Genomic DNA, 24,174 nt, shown 5'->3' with positions numbered 1-24,174 from the left:
TATATTTCTAGGTACTTTTTTTTGGTAGCTATTGTAAATGGAATTGCCTTCTTGATTTGGCCCTTGACTAGATTGTTATTTGTGTATACATGCTACTGATTTCTGTATATTAATTTTGTATCCTGTAACTTTCCTGAATGCATTTATCAAATTTAAGAGTTTTTTGGTGGGGTCTTTAGGTTTTTCTAGCTATAAAATTATATCATTGGTGATCAGGGATAATTTAACTTCCTCTTTTCCAACTTGTATACCTTTTATTTTTTTAAACCTTGCCTGATTGCTCTAGCGAGAACTTCTAGTACTATGTTGAATGAGAGTGGCAAAAGTAGGCTTCCTCTTCTTGTGGGCTGCTAATTTGGGATCTTTCTACTTTTATGATGTAGCATTTAATGTTATAAACTTCCCTCTTAGCACTGACTTTGCTGTCTCCCATAGGTTTTGGTATGATTTTTTTTTCATTTTCAATGGTTTAATTTTTTGATTTAAATTTCCATCTTAATTTCCTCATTGATTCAGTGACTGTTATGAAGCACACTATTAACTATAATTATATACTAGTAGTACCTATGTGTACTTGCAGAGGAAATAGGAAAAGGAAGCTATGCAGCCATCATTAAATGTTTAGCATCATCATGGCTTTGGAAGCTATCATGGTGTTTAGGTACACTAGAAGCATCTTTTGAAAAAAGTCCATTTTGGAAAACATAGAATCATAACTAAAATTCTTCCTGTTCTGAGATTATATTTAGAACCCATTTATGAAATGGGAAAGTCTTATTTTGTTTAGATCATGTACTTTGTTTTCTTAGCTCACTTTAGGTGCATGGGAATCAATAGCGGAAATATGGCCTTTTAACCCGAAATCAGTAATGTATATTTATCTCTTAAGATATGGCATCTCTGTGTCGCTTCTCTTCTCTTCTCTTCTCTTCTCTTCTCTTCTCTTCTCTTCTCTTCTCTTCTCTTCTCTTCTTTCTCTCTCTCTCTCTTCCCCCTCAGTGTCAATTTAGAATAGAATACATGGCAATTCTTTAGCTTTTATCATGAAGCAAAATGTTAATTATTCATTTTAAAAATTCATCCTGGATTGTCTTATTTAAATCAGATTTAGTACAAAACTATTTTTCATATAAAAGAAAAAAACACACTAATTTCCACATATTTGATTTTGAAACTCCTCTTGGTATTGATTTCTAGCTTTATTCCTTTGTGGTTTGAGAAAATACTTGATATAATTTCAATTTTTAAAAATTTGTTAAGACTTGCTTTGTGGTCTAACATGTAGTCTATCTTGGAGAATATTCCATGTGCTGATGAAAATAATGCATATTCTGTAGTTGCTGAGTAGAATGTTCTGTAAATATTTGTTACGTCCATTTGGTCTGAAGTCCAATTTAAGTCTGATGTTTTTTGTTAATTTTCTGTCTTTATAATCTGTCTAGTGCTGTGAGTGGGGTGTTAAATTTCCCCACTATTACTGTATTGTTGTCTATCACTTTCTTTAGGTCTATTAATGTTTTTATGAATTTGAGTGCTTCAATATTGGGTGTATATATATTTAGGATTATTATATCCTCTTGCTGAATTGATCCCTTTACCATTATATAATGACATTGTCTTTCGTGACTGTTTTTGACCCAAAGTCTGTTTTATGTGATATAAGTATAGCTACTACTGCTCACTTTTGGTTTCTGTTTGCTCAGAATATCTTTTTCCATCCCTTTACTTTCAGTTTGTATGTGTCTTTATGGGTGAGGTAAGTTTCTTGCAGGTAGTATATCGTTGGATCATTTTAAAATTAATTCTGCCAATCTGTATCTTTTAAGTGGAGCATTCAATTCATTTACATTCAAGGCTATTATTGATTCATGAGGCCTTCTTCCTGTCACATTGCTGACTGTGATGTGGATTATTCAGGTCAGCCTGGGCTTCAAGAGTATCAGCTCAATGGGACAGCCAAGCCCCAGAAAGAGTCATCAAGGTACTGGTAAGCCTAGCCCCGGAAGTGTCAGCTCTAATGGGCTGACAAGTCAAGCCCTGAGAGTGTAGCGATTTGGGGGGCTGGCAAGCCAAGCCCTGAGAGTGTTGCTGGTTCAGTGGCTAGCCCCCTAGGTGTCTCAGCTTCAGAGTCTCGCCTTCTTCTGGCAGCTCACCTGGTCCAGCCAGCTCTGTCGGCTGGCTAGCCAGCCTCTGGGGTACACGACTTTTCAACTCTGATGATTTGCAGCTCTTCAGGTCGCAGCTCTTCAGGGTCGAGGTTCTTGTCTCATGCCCAGGAAGAATGAGGGACACAGACAGCCGGAAAGTGAGTAAGCAGGATTTATTGAGAGGGCAGAGAAGCTCCCACAGTGGCAGGGGACCCGAAGAGGTTGCCCATCTGGGGCCGAAAACCTGGTGCTTATATAGCCCTAAGTCCAAGCCAATTGACTAGTACTAGCTCTGAGCTGTAGCTTTTCTGGGCAGTATTAAGGACCAGTTGGTAGGAGGTAGGGGACTAGTGGTGAGCTGATCGGTTGCTTTTCAATTCCAGCAGTTGAGTACCTAAGCTCTAGCTTGAGAGGCTAGCAGGCAGCTTGTTTACCAATGCTGAGCTTGAGAGGCCTGCCAGGGATTCACTAGAAGAGGACCCTCCTGTCTGTCCCCCTAGCCTTTTTCTAGCCATCTCCTGTCTCAATTGTTTTCAAATTGTTTTGTAGATTTTGTTTCTTATTCTCTTTGTGATTTGATGAAATTCTGTCACGTTGCCATTTGATTCCTTTCTCTTTATCCTTTGTGTGCTTGTTTTATACAAACTGTAAATTTTTATTCCCATATGTTTTTGTGATAGTATTCCTGTTGTTCCTTGGCCAGGTGGAACACAATCCCAAACTCAGGCCCAAAGTGGAACACAGCTTGGTGTTAAACTCTCACAATGGTGCCCTGGGACTGGGACTAGAGAAAATGGGGCACCGTCCAGGCAAGCAGTGTGAGCAAGAAGCTGTGAGTAAATTCAGTTCCCTTGCATCTCAGTCTTAACAGCAGCTCATAGCAGGGTTCAGATAGCCTTCTTGGAGTGTGTGGGAGCACCCATCTTCTCTTCTCCCTCTTTGGAGCAGCACAGTGGCTGAAGCTCTGCCTGTAGATCCCCTGGTATTTAGGTTCTCAAAATGGCACCCACCTGAGGCTTCTCCGGGCTTGGATGCCTGTGGGATTCTGAGTTCCCTTTCTAGAGCAACATCTCTGTGCAATCTTTAGATAGCTCTGCATGCAGAGGCCCTAATGGGCCAAGGGTTTCTCCAGTAGCCAAAATCATAAGCGCCTGTTTTGGAACTTTCTCTCTTACTTTGTTCCAACATCCAGGAGCCTCTCCAGGTTCTCAGTCGGTTCTTGTCTGGGGAAGCTGCCTTGAACCCTCCTTACTTACTTCTAGCACTTCCCATCTCTTCTCTGGTGAATCAGTGTATTCTCTCCCAGATGATCTGTTTGAAATGTCTAGTTCTTCTCTGTGAAGGAGGCACACACTGTGTCTAGTCAGTCATCTTGATCCCGTCTCTTTTTGCCAAATATAGGGTTCTTGTTTTAAAGTTCTGGGTTTTTTTCCTTTTAGCTCTTTAAATGTATCAGTCCACTGCTTTCTGATCTCCAAAGTTTCTGAGAAATCTGCCGGTAATCTTATTACTGCTTTCAAGATTTTCTGTCTTTCACTTTCAACAATCTGATTAGAATATATCTCATCAATGTGTGCGCCAGGGAAGCAGGAAGTGACTGCAGGGGTGGAGTCGGCGAGCCAGCGGCAGCAGGGGCTGATGGATGTGCAGTGGGAGCTGGAGAGGGCACCCTATTGTAACCAGTATGCTCCAAGGCCACAGCTCCATGTTCCAGCCCTTGCTGGGGACCTTCTTCACCTGGGGGATGACAGCTGCGGGGCAGCACTTGTGTTCATATTCTCTAGTGGACAGAGGCGGATCTTAGATGGAAGCCTTGGCTTTGCTGCAGGGGTTATGTTGGCAGCTTCCTACTGGTCTCTCCTGGCCCCAGAGGTTGAGATGGCCGTGTCCGCCGGTGGCTTAGGTGCCTTTGCCTTCTTCCCAGTAACTGTTGGCTTCACCCTCAGAGCTGTTTTTGTCTACTTGGCTGACCTCCTGATGCCTCACCTGGGTGCGGTACAAGACCCGCCCACCCCCCCTGAAATGGCCCTGGCACTGAATTTCGACCCTGCATTGATGAAGAAGTCTGATCCAGAGCGTCCCATGCTGCTCTTCTCTGAGAGTGAACTTTCCATCCGGATAGATAGAATGGGGCTTCTTTCAGACAAGAGTGAGAATGGTGAGGCCTATCAGAGGAAGAAGGCGTCGGCCACTGGTCTTCCAAAGGGTCCTGCTCCCCCCATGCCTTCTCGAGGGAACCCGGCACAGCACGGCAGCAGCAGCTGGAGAAGGATTGTGCTGCTCATCTTGGCCATCACTGTACACAGTGTTCCAGAGGGTCTGGCTGTTGGAGTTGGATTCAGGGCTGTGGAGAAGGCGGGTGTCAGCCACCTTTGAGAATGCCAGGAATCTGGCCATCAGAATTGGGATCCGGAATTTCCCTGAGGGCCTGGCTGACAGCCTCCCCTTGTGAGGAGGGGCCGGCTTCTCCACCTGGAGAGCCTTCTGGTATGGGCAGCTAAGCGGCATGGTGAAGCCCCGGGCTGGGGTCTTTGGTGCCTTTGCTGTGGTGCTGGCTGAGCTCATCTTGCCCTGTGCTCTGGCCTTTGCTGCTGGCTTCATGGTCTACGTGGTCGTGGATGACATCATCCCCAAAGCCCAGATCAGTGGTAATGGGAAACTGGCGTCCTGGGCCTCCATCCTGGGATTTGCAGTGATGATGTCACTGGACATTGGCCTGGGCTAGGGCTGAGATGCTGCAGACCCCGGGAAAGGCAGCATGAGGAAGCAACAGCGGTTGGCTTCTGTGCGACCACAGCCTCATTCTTCAAATTACGACATTCTTTCTTTCTATCTTCTCCATCTCATTATACTGATTGACTCTGATGATAATACAACAATTTTTACTTTGCTTTCAGGGAAGATACTGATCTGATTTGGAATTTCAGGATGTCATGGGACTACAGATCTTTATTTCAGCCACTGAATGGAATCTTTCTTCGGTGGGATCATCAAAGACATACATATCAGGGACGTCTCTGCTTGGTACCTTCAGTTTCCTTCACTAGACTCGATAGCAACTTCTCAAGGTCACCTACAGAAGCAAACTACTAAGAGAAGTCTCCTAAGCATTTCTGAGCCAGCAACTCAGAGCAGAATGGCTAGCATGTCTCTCATCTGCCCCTCCTGTTACCTTGTTGCTGATGCCAGAACTGGAGCATCATGAACATAGCTACCCACTTTCCAAGACCAAGCCAGCCCATAGAGGAATACTCCTTCCTCCGCCTCGTTCCAGGGAGGTACTGCATGGGAGGTGGACTACAGACAAAGGGAAGGGAATCAGCTAGTCTTTTTTGTTAAGTTGTTAAGGCAAAGATTGACATTATGCAAGTTAAGGGAATTAGGACCACTGTGAGCACAAAATGAGCCCTGTGGAAAGAAGACAGAGTGCGGTTTTGATCAGAGACCTCTGTTCTAAGTGGATTCCGGGAGCAAATCCCCTAGGCATTTATTTTGATAAGTTTAAGAGCCTTCGATTTTCTAAGAGACTTGAGGACACCAGTAAACTGCTAGAATTCAAACTCTTGATTTACTAATGGAAGGAGCCACTTCCATTAATTTAAGTGAATGAAAGACGTTTTGAATCGCAGTGGGTCCTTCTGAGTTGAGCATTTGATAACTTGTAACCTGACCAAACAAAAACTCTTGAGCTACAGTGGTCTCTGCTGGAGTCTAGCCAGAGGGCTTAGGATGGGAAGGGAAAGAGGGCAGGAAAAAAAGAGAATTTTACATTTCCTTTGAAAATAAATTTTGGTTAACTTGTCATTTGTTCTGAAATGGCCCTAAGGAATGGCTTGAACCAAACTAGAAGCCAGCCTACTCCTTTCTACACAGAGCGTATCCATCGGAGTTGGCTGTGACCTGTCTGCTTCAAACACAGCTGAGGTCTGCAGTCCTCAGTCATCAGAAGAGCACACGGGACTTTGGGTGGGCTCTGCTGAGAAGGCAGGCAGCCCAGGAGCCAGATATTCAGGCATTGTGTGGTCAGTGCCCGCTCTCTGAGTTTACATATTCAGTTGCTTCCGAGGGAGAATCTCCTGCTCTGCAAACGTTCTAAGACCCCAAAAGCCAACCTCAGGCTGGGTCTATGTATGTTCTTCCAAAGCACTGATGATCAAAACTGAAGACACATTCAGAGGTTTGATTAGCTGTGATTAGCTGATGTGGTTGTTTATGTGTATGTCTTATTTTTGTCTTTGTATGTAGTTCTACATAACACATATTGTGCTTTCTGATGGACAAGACCTCATAACTGTGATGAATATCAATAAAGGGGATATTGTGGGAAAAAAATGTATCTCATCATGTTTCTTTGAGATCATCCTATTTGGAATTCCTTAAGTTCCTTGAATGTTTGTAGTCATATATTTCATCAAAGTTGGGAAGTTTTTCCTCCTTTCTTGAACTAGTCTCTTTACTTGTTCTTTATTCTTCTAGGACCTCCCCCCCCACAATGCATATGTTAACCCACCTGATGGTGTTACACAGGTGCCTAAAACTCTGTTCACTTCTTCTTCAATCTTTTTCTTCCCTGTTCCTGAGACTTGATAATTTCCATTATTCTATCTTCAATTTCACAGATTCTTTCCTCTGTATGCTCATGTCTGCCTTTGAATCCCTCTAGTAAATTTTTATTTCAGTTATTGTACTTTTCAGCTGCAGGGGTTTTTTCTAGGTTAGCTCTTCATTGTAATTTCAAATTTTTCTAAATATATTTTTTAAAAACTTTATCCACACCTTCCTTTAGTTGGGCATCTTTAAGGCAGCTGTTTTAGTGTTTATCTATGTCTGTCATCATGTCTTTTTCAAGGTACATTTTTGTTGATTTTTTCCTTTTTTGAATGGACTCTATCTTCCAGTTTCTTTCTATGCCTTGTGATTACTTGTTGTTGTTGTTCAGAACTGGGCATATGCATTTAATAATGTGATAACTCTCTGGATATCAGATTTTCCACTTTCCCTAGGGGTTGCTGTTTTTAAATTTTTGGAGGCTGTCTCTGTGCTGAGGATCAGCATGAGGTATAAACTTAAGGTTTTCTTAAGTGTTTCCTGAACTGTGCCTTCTCTAGTCTTGACAATAACCTTCTAATTTTCTCCCTTTAATATGGTTGCTTTTCACTGTACTTGTCTTAAATACCTGGCTTCCAAAACAAGAAAAAACAATGAAGGAAAAGAAAAAAAGGTGCTAGTCCTTTAAATTCCCTGAAAGTTGCTCCAGCCTGAGGGAAGGGGTTGGTAATAATGTTAGGGAGGTGCAACAAGAGTGGCCACTGGGGCAACCCTCTCAGGTCCCCTCCCACTCTGGGAGCTTTTCTGTCCTCTCAATAAATCCTGCTTTAAAAAAAAAAAAGTGGCCACTGCTTCTTTGTCCACATTTCTATTATCAGAAGTGATCAGAGCACAGATCCCCAAAACTGGAAGAATAGAGTCTTTTTGTCCATCTTGGTTCCCACAAGCTGTGTGCAGGCTGCTCCAGGAATCTGTGCATAGTGGCCTGCCACAGGGCTAGGGAAGGGGAACAGATAGCTGCTACTGTGTGAAGAGATAAACTTTGTTTATTACCTTTTGTTATTAACCAAAATTAACTACAAATTACTATCCAAGCATTCTTCTGGAAGTTGCAAGCTTCATTAGACTCCAGATTTTCACAAGTTACACTAAACAGATTCTGGTAGGAAAATTATTGTCTAGGTCGGTAGACAGATTTCTGGTGCTTCCTAGTATGCCATATTCCAGAGTCCCTTTTAAAGACTGATATTCTAACTGTATACATTGATAAAGGTAAGGGAATATTGAGCTAATTAAGTAGACACATGGAAGATATTTGAAAAAGCAAAACAACCAAATCAGACTTTTAGAGATGAAAACTATAATGTCTGAGATGGAAACTTACAATAGAAGTGATTAAAAGCAGATTATAAATTGCAGAAGAAAAGATTAATGAACTTGAAGACAGCAATAGAAACTACATAAAATAAAACAAAAAAAAACAGGTAAAAAATTAAAAGCACAGCAGTAAACTTGGAAAGACTTCAAATGGCCTAACATACATGAAACTGGAGTCTCCCAAGAAGGCAGGAGGGACAGAAAAAAAAATTGACTAAAATCTTTAAGACTATAATTTCATAGTTTCAAGAAGCACAATGAACACCAAGAATAAGAAATAAGAAGAAAGCTGTACAAAGGTATATGACAGTCAAATGGCTGTAAACCAGTGAAGAGAACAGATCTTCACTTGGCACCTAGTTGATTCCAGCAGCAGTAGGTGATCCCAGTTTCATTTTTACCCCTACATTTTTTGGGGGGGGTTGGAGTCTCACTCCTTTGCCCATGCTGGAGGGCAGTGGCACCCATTCTCATGGCCACCCCAGCGTTGACCTGCTGGGCTCCAATGATCCTTCTGCCTCCGTCTTCTGAGTAGCTGGAACTACATATGCACGCTACTACACCTGGTTATTTTTAATTTTATTGTAGAGATGAGGTCTCACCAAGTTGTCCGGGCAGGTATCAAATCTGTGGGCTCAGGCAATCCACATGCCTCGGGCTCCCAAAGTGCTGGGATTATAGGCTGAGGCACCGAGCCCGGCCACCACTACGTTTTTTAGAACCAGCATCAGTGCATTCCCTCAGAGGTCAGCGCCATCGTCAACTGGCCAGAATTCCCTCCTCAAGGGTCTCTATCGCTTCTCTATGGATATGTGTGTGTGGAGGGGGTCTCCTCGGTGCTCCTGAGGCACCGGCACCACAGACAGTGTGTTCTTTTCATGAGTCCAAGTCCAAGCTTTCTAGGGTCCTCATTCCAGGTTTCTAAATGCTGATAAACCCAACCCTTCTTCCCCTTTGCTCCCTAGTCTTAGGGGTGGGAGCTGCTTCCTGTATTACTACTATCTCTGTGATGTCTCAGTGTTCTCTTTTTGCCTGTTTAACCAATTCTTTGTATCAAATACGACATACTAAATACTGTTTAAATAACAGAGAAGAATGATTCCATTTTGTTAGGTAAAATCATAAACTTTAGAAAAATTATTGTTGTATGACATTTGAAATACATATAAAAGAGCAAACGCAGAGGCTATTATGAGTTATTCTCTCTCACCTTTGTGATTTTGGGCCCAACCACCTGATAGACTCTGCCCAGAGTATGTGCTACAGGGAGATAGAAGGCTACAGGGGAAACAGGAGCCTTCTCTCTCCAGTTTTACTGCCTGTTCCTATCAACATCACCCTACTAATGGTACTTTACTCTATAAGGAGCACATGATTCCCAGTAGCAGTAGTTGGTTCAAGTTGCCCATTTGTTTCTCCTGAGACTCCCAGCAGCAGCCTCATTGTGCCTTTTAAAGGTTCAAGTACCAGTTGTCTGCCATGATCTCCTCCAAGGTCCAAGTTCCAACCCTGTGGATTTTCTGAAATACTTTTACAATCTTAAATTATTTTCCGAATATCTAAGGAAATGGCACCAGTTAGGCTGTGTCCCCATCTCAGAGGTCTGTTTACAGGCTCGTGGGATATTTCTTCCAAACTCTTAGGTACCAGTAACAAACTCCTAGATATCTGGATCCAAACTCTGCAGTGTCTCTCCTTCAAGATTCTAAATACCATGAACTGCTTGTCTTTGCCCCCACAGCCCTAAGTGAAGTAACTGCTTTCTGAAATTACAACTTCTGTGATTCTTCCCTTTGGTATTAATGTTTTATGGCATAAAGACATAAATTACACCAATTCTTTTCATTCAGAATGTTCCTTTACATACAGGTTATCTTAACTTCTTAATATTATTTTCTTGTTCCTGATCCCTTTCAATAAAGGGTAAATTATAAATATGTGTCAGTTCCTATGAAATAGAAAGGATCTAGACTAATTCTCCTAAACTAATTCTCTGTAAAAGATATAAACTAATTCTCCTTTATTCTCACGTTGCTCCACTTTATCTGTGGGTCAATATCATGGGGAGACTGAGAGATGGAAGATGGGAGACTCCCACATCCTTTACAATCTGGGAAAAATTAGTCTGTAGAAAGCTAAATCCCCTCATCTATAAAAATACAAGTCACAGAGTTACTGTAGATATCCAGTAAATTATCTATGTGGAAGCAGTTAGCAATTATAAGTATGGTGTAAATTTCATTACAGTTACCAACTGTGACTAGATGGTAGAAGGAAAAAATGATGAAAGAAGAGAAGTGAAAGAAGAACAATTGAAGAAAGTACGGTAAAGTGGTTCCTACCTACTCAAAAACAGAATGATACATAGTTTTTTTTAAAGAAGTGGATGTCTATTTTTTCCTGTTCCATTCAGCTCCACTCCCCAGTCTACACAGCAAAGATCCTTTTTGTCAATGACACAGAAGCCATTTATTAACATACAGCAAATACTGTTTATTGCAGACTTTCCAGCTGACTCATGTGAAAAAGGCACTATGAAACTTAATGAATCTAGATAATATCTCTAAATGGATTTATGTTAAAATATACAACATTCTTACATAACATCTGTTTTATATACGTGAAATAATACAACATTTAATGACAAAAATCGTGTTTCCAAAAATAACATTTGTTGAAGGTTAGGTATCTTTCTTTTCTCTATCTAGAATCTTTCACAGGATTAAAATATGTGTAAATTAAGGGCTTTTATTACCAGAAAGACTTGACACAGAAAAACACATAAAATGACCCCATTTCCTTTTAACTACTTATTTCAATATTCAGAGCTGAGGCATTCATTAAGCAAAATACTGTAATGCACACCAACACAGGCTACTTCCTTGGATAGATTTTGAACATACATGAACTCTTTCCCATTTGTGCTTTCTCATATGTAAGAACACAGTATACATAATAAGCAGAATATAAACTAAATCAAAATACAAGCTATACAAGAAATTGCAATCAACAGAGCCAGGACAAATGACATGTCTTAGGAATATCCATGGGTTAATATTTGCATGTCCAAGGCCTGGTTGTACTTTACAGTTCATTCAAATGTTTTAATTTTTTTTAAGTGTTGGCATTAAGAACTTTAAATAAATGTAAATAGTGTTTCATTGAGTATGTCAGAGAAGAGACCTAACTAAGCAGAGGCTAGTCTAAAGTGAGCTACATCCTGAAGGACAGACACCATATTCACAGGCAAAATCAAAATTGCTTAGATTTTGAATCATGGACAATATCTTTGATTTGTTACAATGAATAAATCCATCACTGTCAAAAATTTCCTACTTATACACAGAGATGGGGATGAAATAATAAAGAAAACTTCTTGGTGAAGTAAGAAAAATACTTCCGAAGGTCCAAAAATTCAGTTAAAAATTTTTCAGTTTTAATAAAGGTAATGGGCCCAGAAGCAAGTCCTCTGCTTACTTAGGTCTGCATTAGTTTTTTTATGGCAATAAATTATTCTAAGAAACATGAATCTGACATTCCCTTCAAGGCTTCTTAAAACAAAGCATGTTGGAATAATGCCAAGAATGATAGTTTAAAAACAAGCAAACAAATTAGTGACTGCTTCCTTCATCAAAAGATTCCACTCCTGAATCACTAGCAGCAGCACTGATCTTTTCCTGTCGTCTTCGCATAATTTCTTGCAACTCAGAGCTGCCATTGCTATCCTGAAAAAAAACAATTCAGACAAGATGGTTACTGATTTGTGTATGCTGCAGGTCATGATGAAATGGCTCAGGATAAAAGTCCATTGCAGTTTTTTTCTAGTATCTCTTTGGGAAAACTAAAGACTGCCTTTCATATAAGTGAAGCTTCTGAACTTGATTAACATACCACATTAATATTTTTTCATTTTATAAGTGTCTTAAGGCAATTCATTCAAGGCTTTCATTTGAATATAATAAAAATAAATCAATAATGCATATGTAAAAACCTAGATTTCCTAGGAGAAAGAGGATATGTGTAAGATAAATGTAATAACATGGTAAACTATCAAACTCTTTTTAGGTCAAGTAAGATAGTGATCTGCCTTTAGGAGAGTTTAACTCAGGCCAAAAAGTGGGCTCAGAATTCACCCTGCTTCCCTCCATACAATTCTGATCCCACGAACATGCCAGCTTTTCTCCTATCCCAGTCCTACTACAATCCCTGTGCACCCTTCCCCTTATTCCACTGTCATCGGTGGGTCTCTGGCAATACAGGTGAGTAATCTAGAAGATAAGCTAGATCCAAGAAAAGGGTGAGGTTGGAAGGTGGCTGAGGAACAAGAAAAGACTCAGTTAGTCAGCCTCTGCCTCAGTGCCCATCCAGAGGAACAGGCAGCAATAGACTCATGACAAGTGGGTGGAGATGGCAAATGACAGTCATGATGGGTCACTCTGGAATGAAGGAATTCAGAAGTTTTAGGAATATTGATTTCTAATATACCTTCAAGAAGTAAATGATATACTCTCAACAAAATTAGAATGTGTAATGGCAACAAAACGGCTTGAGAAAAGATATAATCCTTATTCATATTCAACATATAGAAAACAATCATATAAAACCTTAATATAGAACCCCCAAGATCAATGTTGTGGGAAAATCCTGCAGGGGAAATATAATTTCTCTTGATACAGAATGGCTACAGGGTTATATGCATGAAGCTCTTTTACCCTGAGTTATTTAACAGTTTAATTTATATACCTGCAGTGGATAATTATGTGTCAGTTTCATGCCAAAGCCTATATTCTTTTATTTGAGCTGAAGTATAGTTTTCATGAAACTATTAAGAGCTATGGGAAGTAATAGTTGGAAACTACTACCCTCACATAACCAATTTTAAGCAAAGTAGGGTGCTGGAAGCTTAAGTATAAACCCATATAGAAAACATTAATTCTCCTGCATTCTTACAGACAACAGACTAAATAATCACTCTTCAGGGCTCTCTATTTTCAATGATTTCTACCTAATATATTTTCCTCTTGACTATTTAGAAGTATAACCAGGCATAAGACACATAGCCAGGGTTTTTACATTATGATAGCCTATAACCTATTAGAATATTCAAGCTAAATATTAAGAACGGGTGAAAGAGTTTGGCCTCTTTAGGTATTTAGTCACTCTGAAGTGAATTTCTATCACTGTGTCAAAATTAAAATTCCTAAAGTAATTGATGCATATAAAATGAGAACATCATGCTTTCTGTTTAATAACCAAAAGTACACTTTCAAGCTTCACTGTTATATGAGCATTTATAACAAATTAATCTCCCTGCAATTGGTCATTGATGGTCTCCTGTGACAAATTAATAAAAGCGGTGTCAAATTTAATTCAGCTCTGTAAGAAAGAGAAATTGGCCCATATGAGCACAACAGTTGTTTCGAAAACTTTCAATTTGCACTCCATACTCTTGACTCATGCAGAAAAACACCACCTTAGGTTAACAAGTCCTACCTCTAATGCAGCTTTTTGTACAGTGATTTGGCTAAAGACTCTGGCCCCTTCAGGGCAGACTGTCCTCAGTTCATCTTTATTAAGAGAAAAAAGTTGTGCACCATTTAATACTCCAAGACTATTGACGGTTCTAAAAAAAACAAAAGAAAAAGAAACAGAGGATTAAAAATATTTCCTAGAAAAAAACAAGAGAGAGAAAATTTTCTGTGCCTGCTATTAACCTATGTTTTCGAAGTGTTCCTTACACTGGAACTCTTATTACAGTGCTTAGTCGGGGCAATGACAGAGTTCTTTCATGATGATGTCCTGAGGCTATACAAGATGACTGATTACGAAGTACAAAAAGGAGCCAATTGGGTTTAGGATCATTTAATAGCAACTCCCTGAAATTTGGTGTCTCATAGAAGGAATAGATAACTTCCTAATAACCTGGCAGTTGATGTACCATTGTGCCTCATTTTTCAATCATGCTGGGTGAGTTTATAATATGACAATGTTCCTTGTACCAAATACACATACAATGTTTATGTTTGTAGACTTTTAGATCCTTTGCCATGGATTTACTAAAGGAAAAACCCTACTAGAATTATAATTGATAAGTCAAGTTATTTATTTTTTAAATGTCTGAGACACTATCCTGCAGCAGGAGGAAGGTTTATGCTGTATGTCCTCATGGTCCGTGAAGTCCTGCTAAGACCACATTCTTACCCTGTGTAACCTGATACGGGAGAAAAAAAAGCTGCCAGGCCAGAGCTACTGACAATTTGCTTCAAGAACCCATAATGAACAGATAACTACCAACTAGAAAATGGGGTGGCATCAATGATAGTTATTTCTGTTTCTTTCAATTCTTTTTTTACCTATGAATAGCTACAGTTTTTATGAGTATGAAACAAGTATGCAGTTGGTGCTCTATGTTTTTTGAGTTTTTTGTAACAACTAAGTAACCAAATTGAAAACAATGTTTTACGCAGAGAATTGCAAAGTATTCACAGAGAGACTTACACAGGATTGAATCCCTTTGACTGTAACCATGTCTTCACATCCTCTGGTGTGGAGTCATAAGTGATATTGACAACTGGCACATTCTGCCGTGGCACATGGAACTTCTTCTGAGCGGCACTCCGACCAATGGTCAGTCTGTGGATAAGTTCATCCTGTACTTCCTCCATCTGAGATTTCCTTCCTAGACACAAACAGGGAGTAGGTGGTTTTTGAAAATCCCTAACATCACCCTCACTCTCTCTAGAGCCCCAATCTCAACAATCCTTTGACCCCAATGGTACTTACAAACCAGTGTTCCTACCATCTTTCCTCATTTTTATCCTCACCTAGTATAAATTGCACGATCAATTATTAAGATAATTCCCTGGCCCTACTTTTCTCTCTTCATTGTACTCATTTGGCAAAATCCCCAATCCTGGTTAAATCTAACTTTTTGCTTATTCTGTACCTGCACCTGTACAAATGAATATAGCACAATAATGCTAAATGGTCTCATGTTAAATTCATGATTACGAACCTGAACTCGGCTGTTAATGCTTCCTGACAATTACACTACATTTCCTTAGACCAGTGGCTCTCAACTGGGGGCAATTTTGACCCCAGGCGACTTTTGGCAGTGTCTGGGGACAGTTTTGGTTATCACAACTAAGGAAGGAAAAGGGGGGAGGTTCCTATTGCCGTGCAGTGGGCAGAGGCTGGGATGCATGTGTCAGTCTCCTACCACAGAGAATCCTCCAACCTCAAATGTCAAGAGGGCCCTGGTCGAGAAGCACTGCCTTAGACCATGTAACTATTCACTGTCTTAGACAAGTATTTAATATCTTCTATTTTCCCTGTAAACTTCTAGCCTATTCTCCAATCCCCACCTTGAACTGATGATATCACTTCCTAATTTCTGAGTAAAATAAAGGAGTTAGAAAAGAATCCCCATAAGTTCCCCTCATGGTTCTTCTTCCTAGCAGTTCTTTCCTCATACATGCAGCCTTCTTTCCTACTGTGTTAGAAATGAACTGCTTCCACGCTCTGAAGGCCAATGCTCTCTGTATGCACTAGACCCCAAGTGCTCTGTTTATTCAGATACTTTCATAGTCATATTTTCTCCACTTATCCTATGCTACCAATTTTCCCTCTTTACTGAATCATTTTCTCAGCATACAAACATGCTGATTCTTTTATTTCTGTCACTTTTTATAATTTCCTCTCTCAGCTCCTTTTTTTTTTTTTTTAAGCAAAACTCCATGAAATGTCAACTACACATGGAATCCCCAATCCTCAATCCTAGTACTAGTTCATGGCCTGTAAGGAACCAGGCCACACAGCAGGAGGTGAGTAGCAGACAAGCAGAGCTCCATTTTCTGTCAGATCAGAGGTGGCATTAGATTCTCATAGGAGTGCAAACCCTATTGTGACCTGCATATATGAGCAAGAGATCTAGATTGAGGACTCCTTATGAGAATCTAATGACTGAGAAGGGATTAAGATGGCTAACATGAGGCAACTGGAGTGAGTTTCTCCTACAGAGTAAACCAAGATAAACAGAGTTTCCTCAGCACCCAAAGAGGAATGGATCCAACAGCCCCACAAGTCTTCAAAGGATTGAAAATAGTCATTTAGAGCAAAGAAGAAGAAAAATAATCCACCGACCTAAGGTGGAACTGTCTGGACTCTTGCCTGAACCACCACAGTCCACCACAGCATCCAGACACAGTAAGGAATGTAAGTGATGGGAGTTTGGGAGTTCTGTTCTCCTGCCATGAACTTGCAGGACTCAGGGAGTTCAGGGCCTTATGGGACTCCAGACCTTGATGGAAAACTGCCTTTCATGTTCTTCCATGGTGTGGTGCAGGAAAAAAGGCTTGAGTAGTGATAGCAGCATTTCCCAGGAACTCAGCCCTTGCAAGAGATGCAGCTGCTTTCCAGTCAGCCTGGAAAGGGATGGCCTCAAGGCCAAGCCCCATTGCTGCAGACAATTTCTTGCTGGGTGGGTTGTCTGAGAACATCTGAGGCCCCGAGACCTGTAGCAGCTTGACATTCAGATCACAGATTACCTGAGGCCAAGGCAGGAGCCTGGTGGGATATGTTGTCATAGAAACTTCTCACACCCTTTGTGAACTCTTCTGTGCCTACTCTGCACAATAGTGTTACCCTGGTGACCTGGGACTTCCTCCTAATCCCCACTGGGGTAGCTAAGAGTATACTCTAGCAGGGTGCTTCAGTTTCTTTCCCTGCATTCCCCACAAGCCTCAAAAAAGACAGAGAACTTGGGAAATCCCGAGCCTTGCCCTGGGCCTATGCTGGCTGCACACTTTCTTGAAGCAACACTTGCCAAGGAGAAACCCTATAGCCACCATCACTGCTGGCTTTCTTCCACAAGCACCACCTCCTGGCCGGAGGTCAACTGTACAGACCACCACATCAGATACAATACCTCGGCTTTGGGGAAGTCCTGATCCCAAGAACCAGCCAACAACACTTTCTAAGCCACTGTGGCCACTCAGGACACCATGAGCTAGTGAGGTACACAGCACAGGACTACCACAGCTAGCAGTTACCACACCCAAGGCTATATAAAAAAGGGAACCCAACATGGCCTATGTTAGTCCTCTGTCAACCTCAAATAAGAAGAAAAATCATCTGCCCAAATGAAATGGAGCTAGAAAAATAATTCTGACAATATGAGATCTAATGCCTGAAGAATCCCCCCACCCCTGGTCCATGGAAAAACTATCTTCCATGAAACCAGTCCCTGATGTCAAAAAGGTCGGGGACCACTGGTCTACACTAGCTGATTCTAATTCCCATTCTTCTATTTTCTCTTATGTTCACAGCAATTCAATTCATTCCTTTTGCCTCCATGACTCTACTACACTTCACTAAACTCCAGCAAATTCATTCCCAGTCATTATCTCAACCTATTTTCTCCTTGAAACACATTCTTTCTGTGGCCTCCAGAACACCACAGTCTCCTGATTTTCCTCCTGTCTCACTGGCCACTCCTTCTCAGTATGCTTTTTGAATCTTCTCATCTTTCCAACTAAGTAATATTAACATGCTCCAAGGCATAATGCTTGGTCCTCTTCTCTGCCTGCATTAACTCCATCAATGATCACTATGACTAGTTTTATGGTCATTGAAAAGCTAATAATTTCCAAATAAGTCTGGTATATCTACATCCTCAGAACTCTACATCCAGATATGCTGTCTACTTGATATATTCATTTGGATGTCAATTAACTCTCTCAAATATACCTTAAATATAGTATGTCCAAACCTGAATTCCTGATCTGCTTCCTGAAGTTCGAATTTATGAAACTTTTAGACTTGCTTTTAGATTTCCCCTCAGTTAATGACAACTCTCTCCTTCCAGTTTCTCTGGAGCTATACTTGATTTTACCTTGTCCTATGCTCTATCCAATCTATCAGCAAATCCTGGTAGCCCTACCATCAAAATAAATGTATCAAAAATCCAACTACTTCACTCAATTTTTTCTGTAACCAGCTTGGTATATAGCCATTAGCCTATCAACAGATCTCTCTGTTTCACTTCTTACCATCACCTCACCCCATCTTTTCATTCTCTTCTTAATATTACAACTAAAATGATCTTTTTAACATGTAAGTCAGATGTTGCAGTGCTTCTGTTGAAAACATTCCCAAGTGATCCTAATCACTCCCAGTAAAAGGTCCCTATATGACCTACACCTCTCCAAGACCACTCCACTCTCCTCCTGGACTCCCCTCCCCCACCTCAGACTCTAGCATCCAGTAGCTTCCTTGGCACTGTTCAAACTTGAGGGCCATTCCAGTCACCTTGGCCTGAAATGCTTTTCTCTCACAGATCCACATGGCTCCCTCTGCTCTCCTTTAGATTTTTCCCATCCTATTCAAGACTGCAACTCCTAAACCAGGCATGGTGGCTTATGTCTGTAATCCCAGCAATTTGGGAAGCTGAGGCGAGAGAATTGCTTGAGCTCAGGAGTAGGAGACCAGCCTGGGTGATATAGTGAGACCTTGTCTCTACAAAAAGAATAAAAATTAGCTGAGCATGGTGGAATGCACCTGATGTTCTAGCTATTTGGTAGGCTGAGTTGGGAAGATCACTTGAGCCTAGGAGGTGGAGGCTGTAGTGAGCTATAATTATGCCACTGCACTACAGTCTGGGTGACAATGAGATCCTAACCCCAAAATTAAAATAATAAAATAATTTAAAATAAAATAAATTGCAACCTCTCTTCAACAGTACTCTCTATTTACAGTTTTGTTATTGTCCAAACCACTTATCACTTACCAATATTCTTTATCAACACAATCATTTTTTATCTACCTCCTTTCATTTAAATATAAGCCTGAGCAAAAAAAAAAAAGAAAAAAGGATTTTTCCCTGTTTTGTTTGCCTCCACATCCGCAGTACCTAGAACAGCACATTGATTCAACAAATACTCACTGAATAAATAAATCAAGGAGCATTCTGCTGACTTTCTCACTGACAGAGACCTTGAAAATCACCATGTACAAATCCCTTAAATAACCAGATGAAAATATGGAGGCCAAAAGGAGACAAATGATCTGTCAGATCACATTTTAATTAGTAGAAGAATTTAGCTAGAACTGGATCTTCTGATTTTCAACTCAGAGGTGTTTTATAGCCAAAGTCATTAAAATTACCTCTGATTAACTTATGTAACTATCCTTCTCCAAGTATTTTATGTCAATGGAAAATGTTATGTCAAAAGTATAGGAAAAGTCTTAAAAGTATGGGAAGGGGAATGATGTGTTTGTGTATTTAAGAATATGCATATATACATATATTGGTACATTCAGTTGTTTGTATATCATTTTTCAAGAATTAAGAACAAAGAACTGATATAGTAACCCAACTAACAAATTAACTTGGCAAGTGGCAATGACCTGGGTACTCAGGGAGTTTTTTGTGATCAGTGTTCTGATCCCGCTCCCCCGCCCCCTGCTGCCCCAGGAAAGGATTTTAGAAAGTATTTGGTGACCCCAAGAAATAAGAGAAAGTGTGAATAATCAGATAGTTTATTTCAGTCTATTTTTTTAATGCCTCAAATATTTAGGAAACCATTTGAAAAATAAGTCAGAAAGGGGGAAAAGGAGATGCAGGGAAGAGGGAAGGAGGGGAAGAAGGGAGGGAGGGAGGGAGGGGGCTAGAGACAGTGAGAGAGAGAGAAAATACTATTGATTGTTACATTAAGTAATACATTATGTGTGCATTTCATTAGTTAGCTCTTAAAAATCACTACATCATACTGCTATACAGCATATGAGTGTATTTCAAAGGAATAAAAAAGAAAAAGTATCACCACAGGAAAAGATTTATTTTTTAGCCACTGACTTAGCCACAACATCGATCATTACCAGTCCACAGCATAGTCTTTTTCCAGGAAGTACCAAAAACCCTCCTTTTAATGTGCTGCTGGCTTTTGGTTTCAGTTTTCAATGTTTTAGCACACAACAACAAACCAGACTAATGTTACACCTTTCTAAAATAACACTTTTGATACAAAAGATTAAACTCAAATAAAAAGACTAAAATTTCAAAGGAAATGGAAGCAATACAAAGCAATTAAAGTGCTGGTATCTTCAAAAGTGTTAAGAAGAGAGCCTTTTGGGACCCTGTGATAAATCGATTTGAATAGCTTATACGACACAGGGCCCCAAGTCACTATTTTGGATAGGTAACACACAGCTACATTCAGCAAAAGGGGCTCACTCTTGCCACCTGCTAAACTTTAAAGTCAGGCATGTTGCCTTTTTCCCCTTTGTCCATGGTTATTTGATAACACTTTCATGAGTATTCACTTCTTATTTCCTTCCATTTTACTTTACCAGAAGTGTAGGCAATAGTAATGCAGGTAGCATAAATAGAAGTATTTTGTGATAAATATGGTTATCAGTAAATATACATTTAAACATGTCTAGTTGGATCTAAAGATCAACATTTGTTCAGAAAAAGCTGTTCTATAATAGTGCTAGCAAGAAATATTTGTTTTATAAAAAGAAATATATTCATTTAATGTCAACCAATACTTTTGAGAAATTTAAAAAATAAACTTTACATAAGTAATTGCAAGATTTTATTACCTTAAGGAAATAAGTACATGTGTTAATTTTGGAAGACATGTTTATATTTTCTATACCAGTGTCACCCTTTTACTTTTGAGAAACAGACTTCAAAAATGATGAGTCACAATTAACAGGAGAATTCTTTATCTTTAAAAGTATTCAAATTATGCCTCTTTCCCATAAGGTTATTCTTGGTTTCTTAAAGTGGACAAAGAACAAAGTGTCCCAACCCACACACTGCTCCAGCTGGGGACTAAACGCCTATGAACTCTGATGGAAAAAGAGGACCACAGTGTCAAAGATGACTGTGCTGACATCTCAAATGAGAAAAATGTTATAAACTTGTGGGAAGAATGAGGAAAGGAACAGGACAAGAGGAAAGTTGTCCTTAGGGAAATCAATAAAAATATTTATAGAACTTTCTCATCTTAAAACTATGCCTTTAGTGTCCTTGAAAACAAAACAGCATCTTTTTAACATATTCATACACCTCCCCCTCCCACTGCCTGTTGATTTTGCTACACAGACTTAATTTCTTTTCCAAAATTTCATTTTTCCTTTAGTTTTTGCGTAAGGCCAAAATATAGATATAGATAAGGAGGTTATTTAAATAGGCCATAATTTGGAAGAGAAAATATTGTGTAATAATACGCTTGAGCTTATTGCATTTAACCAGAATTTCTACAATAGTTAAGCAGTAATAGTTTTAATATTTTTTTACTTTTCTGATTTATCAAGAATGATCACAAATAAATAGACTGGCTGACTTACTAAGATGAGAAAAACAGTAGAGTGAAAATGGGAATGAAAGATTCAATAGTTTAGTTTTGAGCATGAATCTAAAACAACCAATCTCGACAATAAAGTTAATAGTTCAACACAAGTATCTAGATGTCAGAGATGAGATTTGATATGAAGAGTAATTTGAGAATCATTCCTTTCCCGACAATATAGATGTATTGAAAGAAATGGAAATAGATCGATTATATACATTAAAAGTATGTTTATATGGAGAAAAGAATACACAACCCTAAGAGAGACCTGTGCTGAAGGAATGATACATAAACACACATTTTATACACTTTTATCTTATTGAGAAAATATGAAATATCTTCCTTGCTGTAGTTTTCTAAGAGTTTTTAGATATCAAATATGAGTAAAGAAAACTAATTTTATAATACTTCCATTTGTTTTTGTTTTAATTTTTTAATTTTTTAGAGACAGGATCTTGCTCTGTCACCCGTGCTGGAAAGAAGTGGCATGATTATAGCTCACTGTAACCTTGAACTCCTGTGTTAAAGCAATCCTCCTACCTCAGCTTCCCCAGTAGCTGGGACTACAGGTGCACACAACCACAATTGGCTAATGTTTTTATTATTATTATTTTGTAGAAATGGAATCTTGCCCTGTTGCCCAGGCTGACCTTGAACTCCTGGCCTTCATAATCCTCCTGCAAAGTATTGGGATTACAGGTAAAAGCCACTGCTCTGGCCCTGATACTTTTAAAACACATAATTTGGAGACTAAATTAGACATACTATATTCTACAAGGTAAAACAAAATAAAACTTATTTTAGGATTACCTTCAGTTTTCAAAATATCTACATTGCTAGGATACTAATAAGGATAATGATAATTCAAAGTTGGCCATATTGTCTTTTGGCTTATTTAAATACAGTTCCTATAGCAAACATTTATATGAAAAATCAAACTTTAGTTTATGAAAACACAAAGTTCTACAGATAGGGCATGTCTAAGATCATATAACTATTCTCAAAGCTCCCAACAAAAGAAAAAACTGGTTGTCAGGAAGATGGAGGACAGCCAGTCAGACTATGCAAGTCCTGGTGCAAGTGGGTGTATGAAAAATGTGTGTGTGTGTGCTGGTGAATGAGTAAGTATGTGAGTGGCTGAATGAGTGAAGGCTAGGGAGCTAGCAGCCAGGGTCTCCTGGTGTAGCAGCTGGTGCTGCAGCTGCTAAGCTTGGACCCTAGGGATTCCAGGGATGCAGGAGTTGAGTGCCATTTAAAAAAAAAAATCAACAAAACCCTTCCTGGGAAGAAAATGTTGGGAGAAACTGACAAAGTGGGGACTCATAAGCAAGTGGCCAGGGTCCTCCTGGTGCAGCAGCTGGTGCTACAGGTTCCCTGCTTGGTCCCTGGTGCTTCCCAGGTCACTAAAGTTGAACGTCTTTTTTTTTTGAACTGGACAAAAGTTTTCCAGTAAAGAAGCAGTAGGGAGAGACTACCAGCTCCAGGATATACCTCATTACTGCAGCAGGCATTGATCTGCCAGTCACAGAGATCAGCAGCTGCTGACTCCAGGCTTTGCCTCATCACTTCAGCACCTGGCTGGACACTGGCAGCAGGGGCTGCAGAGGGAGCCCAGAGACGGAGTCCCAAAGAGAGGAGGAGAGGGGCACCTTATCATCATCTTGCAGGCAGGGCAGGAAAATGCTCTGACTTTCTCAACACAGAACAACAGACCTGATCTCTGTGACTGGCAGACTAACAACTCAGGGGTTGATTGTGATCCAGAGGGAATATACTGAAAGCACAAAGTTTGGAGGGATCTGATGAGTGCGGAGCCCCAGGTGCCCTGCTCCCTACTCTGATCCAGCCTTGAGACAAAGGGTGTGGTCAGAAAAGGATGAGGAAGGACTCCAAAGAGATCAGTGGTAAGTCCAGGGTTGACCCAAACCCCTTTCTCCCCAGCAACCCTCTGAACGTCAGACCCACACAGCTGGGCCTGAGAGCAACAAACCCAGGCAGAGCCTGGGCATCAGTCGCAATAGGAGAACGCCATTCCAGGATAGACCTGACTGGGACACCCCCCACAAGTACATACCTGAGGAAAGAGAGAATCTCACACCTCCCCACCAGGGGGATCTCCCTAACCATACAGAGTGGGAGGGGCGAACTGCAGCCACACCCACCCCCACTGCACCTCCTCCTTCCCTGCTCCAGACTGGGGAGAGAGTGAACCTTATTCAAATCCAGAGCCCGGATAAGGGAAGAATAGAGGGCTGAGCAAACATCAGAAGGGAAAGCCTCTCCTACTGACACTGAATAATGGAACTAAAGAAGAAAGTGAGAGGTCTGTCACAAATGAGGAAAAACCAATGAAAAGCCACATGCAATTTAAAATATAACAGAGAGAAAACTAAAAAATCCAACCTCAGAGCCCAAACAAGAGAAGTCAATAAGACTGGCCCCAGAATAAGACAGGGATTAGGGAATGGATGGAAAGAGTGAATAAGACTCAAGAAAGACAAGATGCAACACTGAAAGAACTCATAACAGAGATTTTAGCAACAACACAACAACAAAATCAACCAGGAAATAAATAACAAGACGATAAGCATGGAAAGCAGAATTAATCTAGTTGAAGAAGCCAGGCTCGGTGGCTCAGCCTGTAATCCCGTGCCTTTGAGAGGCTGAGGTGAGTGGATTGCCTGAGCCCGCGGGTTTGAGACCTGCCTGGGCAGCGAGACCTCATCTCTACAATAAATCAAAAA

General features: G+C 40.3%; 2 protein-coding genes across 2 annotated transcripts in view; one reads left to right on the top strand and one right to left on the bottom strand.

The window, feature by feature from the left end:
* The first annotated feature begins 3,831 nt into the window (after positions 1–3,831).
* LOC103269986 (zinc transporter ZIP11-like) lies at positions 3,832–4,982 on the top strand. The gene is given in 3 exon segments (XM_021717328.1): positions 3,832–3,898; positions 3,901–4,505; positions 4,507–4,982. Coding segments are annotated over 3 exon segments (1,038 nt in total). The 3' UTR covers positions 4,873–4,982.
* A 5,558-nt stretch (positions 4,983–10,540) lies between these two features.
* EPS8 (epidermal growth factor receptor pathway substrate 8) overlaps positions 10,541–24,174 on the bottom strand; it is a 192,493-nt gene continuing 178,859 nt past the window's right edge. The window contains exons 19-21 of the mRNA XM_008067532.2: positions 14,571–14,751; positions 13,566–13,695; positions 10,541–11,797 (exon numbers count right to left, since the gene is read on the bottom strand). Coding sequence (XP_008065723.1) covers positions 11,684–11,797; positions 13,566–13,695; positions 14,571–14,751 — 425 coding nt within the window. The 3' untranslated portion in view covers positions 10,541–11,683. The remainder of the gene's footprint in view (positions 11,798–13,565; positions 13,696–14,570; positions 14,752–24,174) is intronic.

The sequence above is a fragment of the Carlito syrichta genome, unplaced genomic scaffold (genome assembly GCF_000164805.1).
Source record: "Carlito syrichta isolate Samal-C Ts95f unplaced genomic scaffold, Tarsius_syrichta-2.0.1 Scaffold309689, whole genome shotgun sequence".
NCBI lineage: Eukaryota > Metazoa > Chordata > Mammalia > Primates > Tarsiidae > Carlito > Carlito syrichta.
This window is presented reverse-complemented; position numbering and strand designations above follow the sequence as displayed.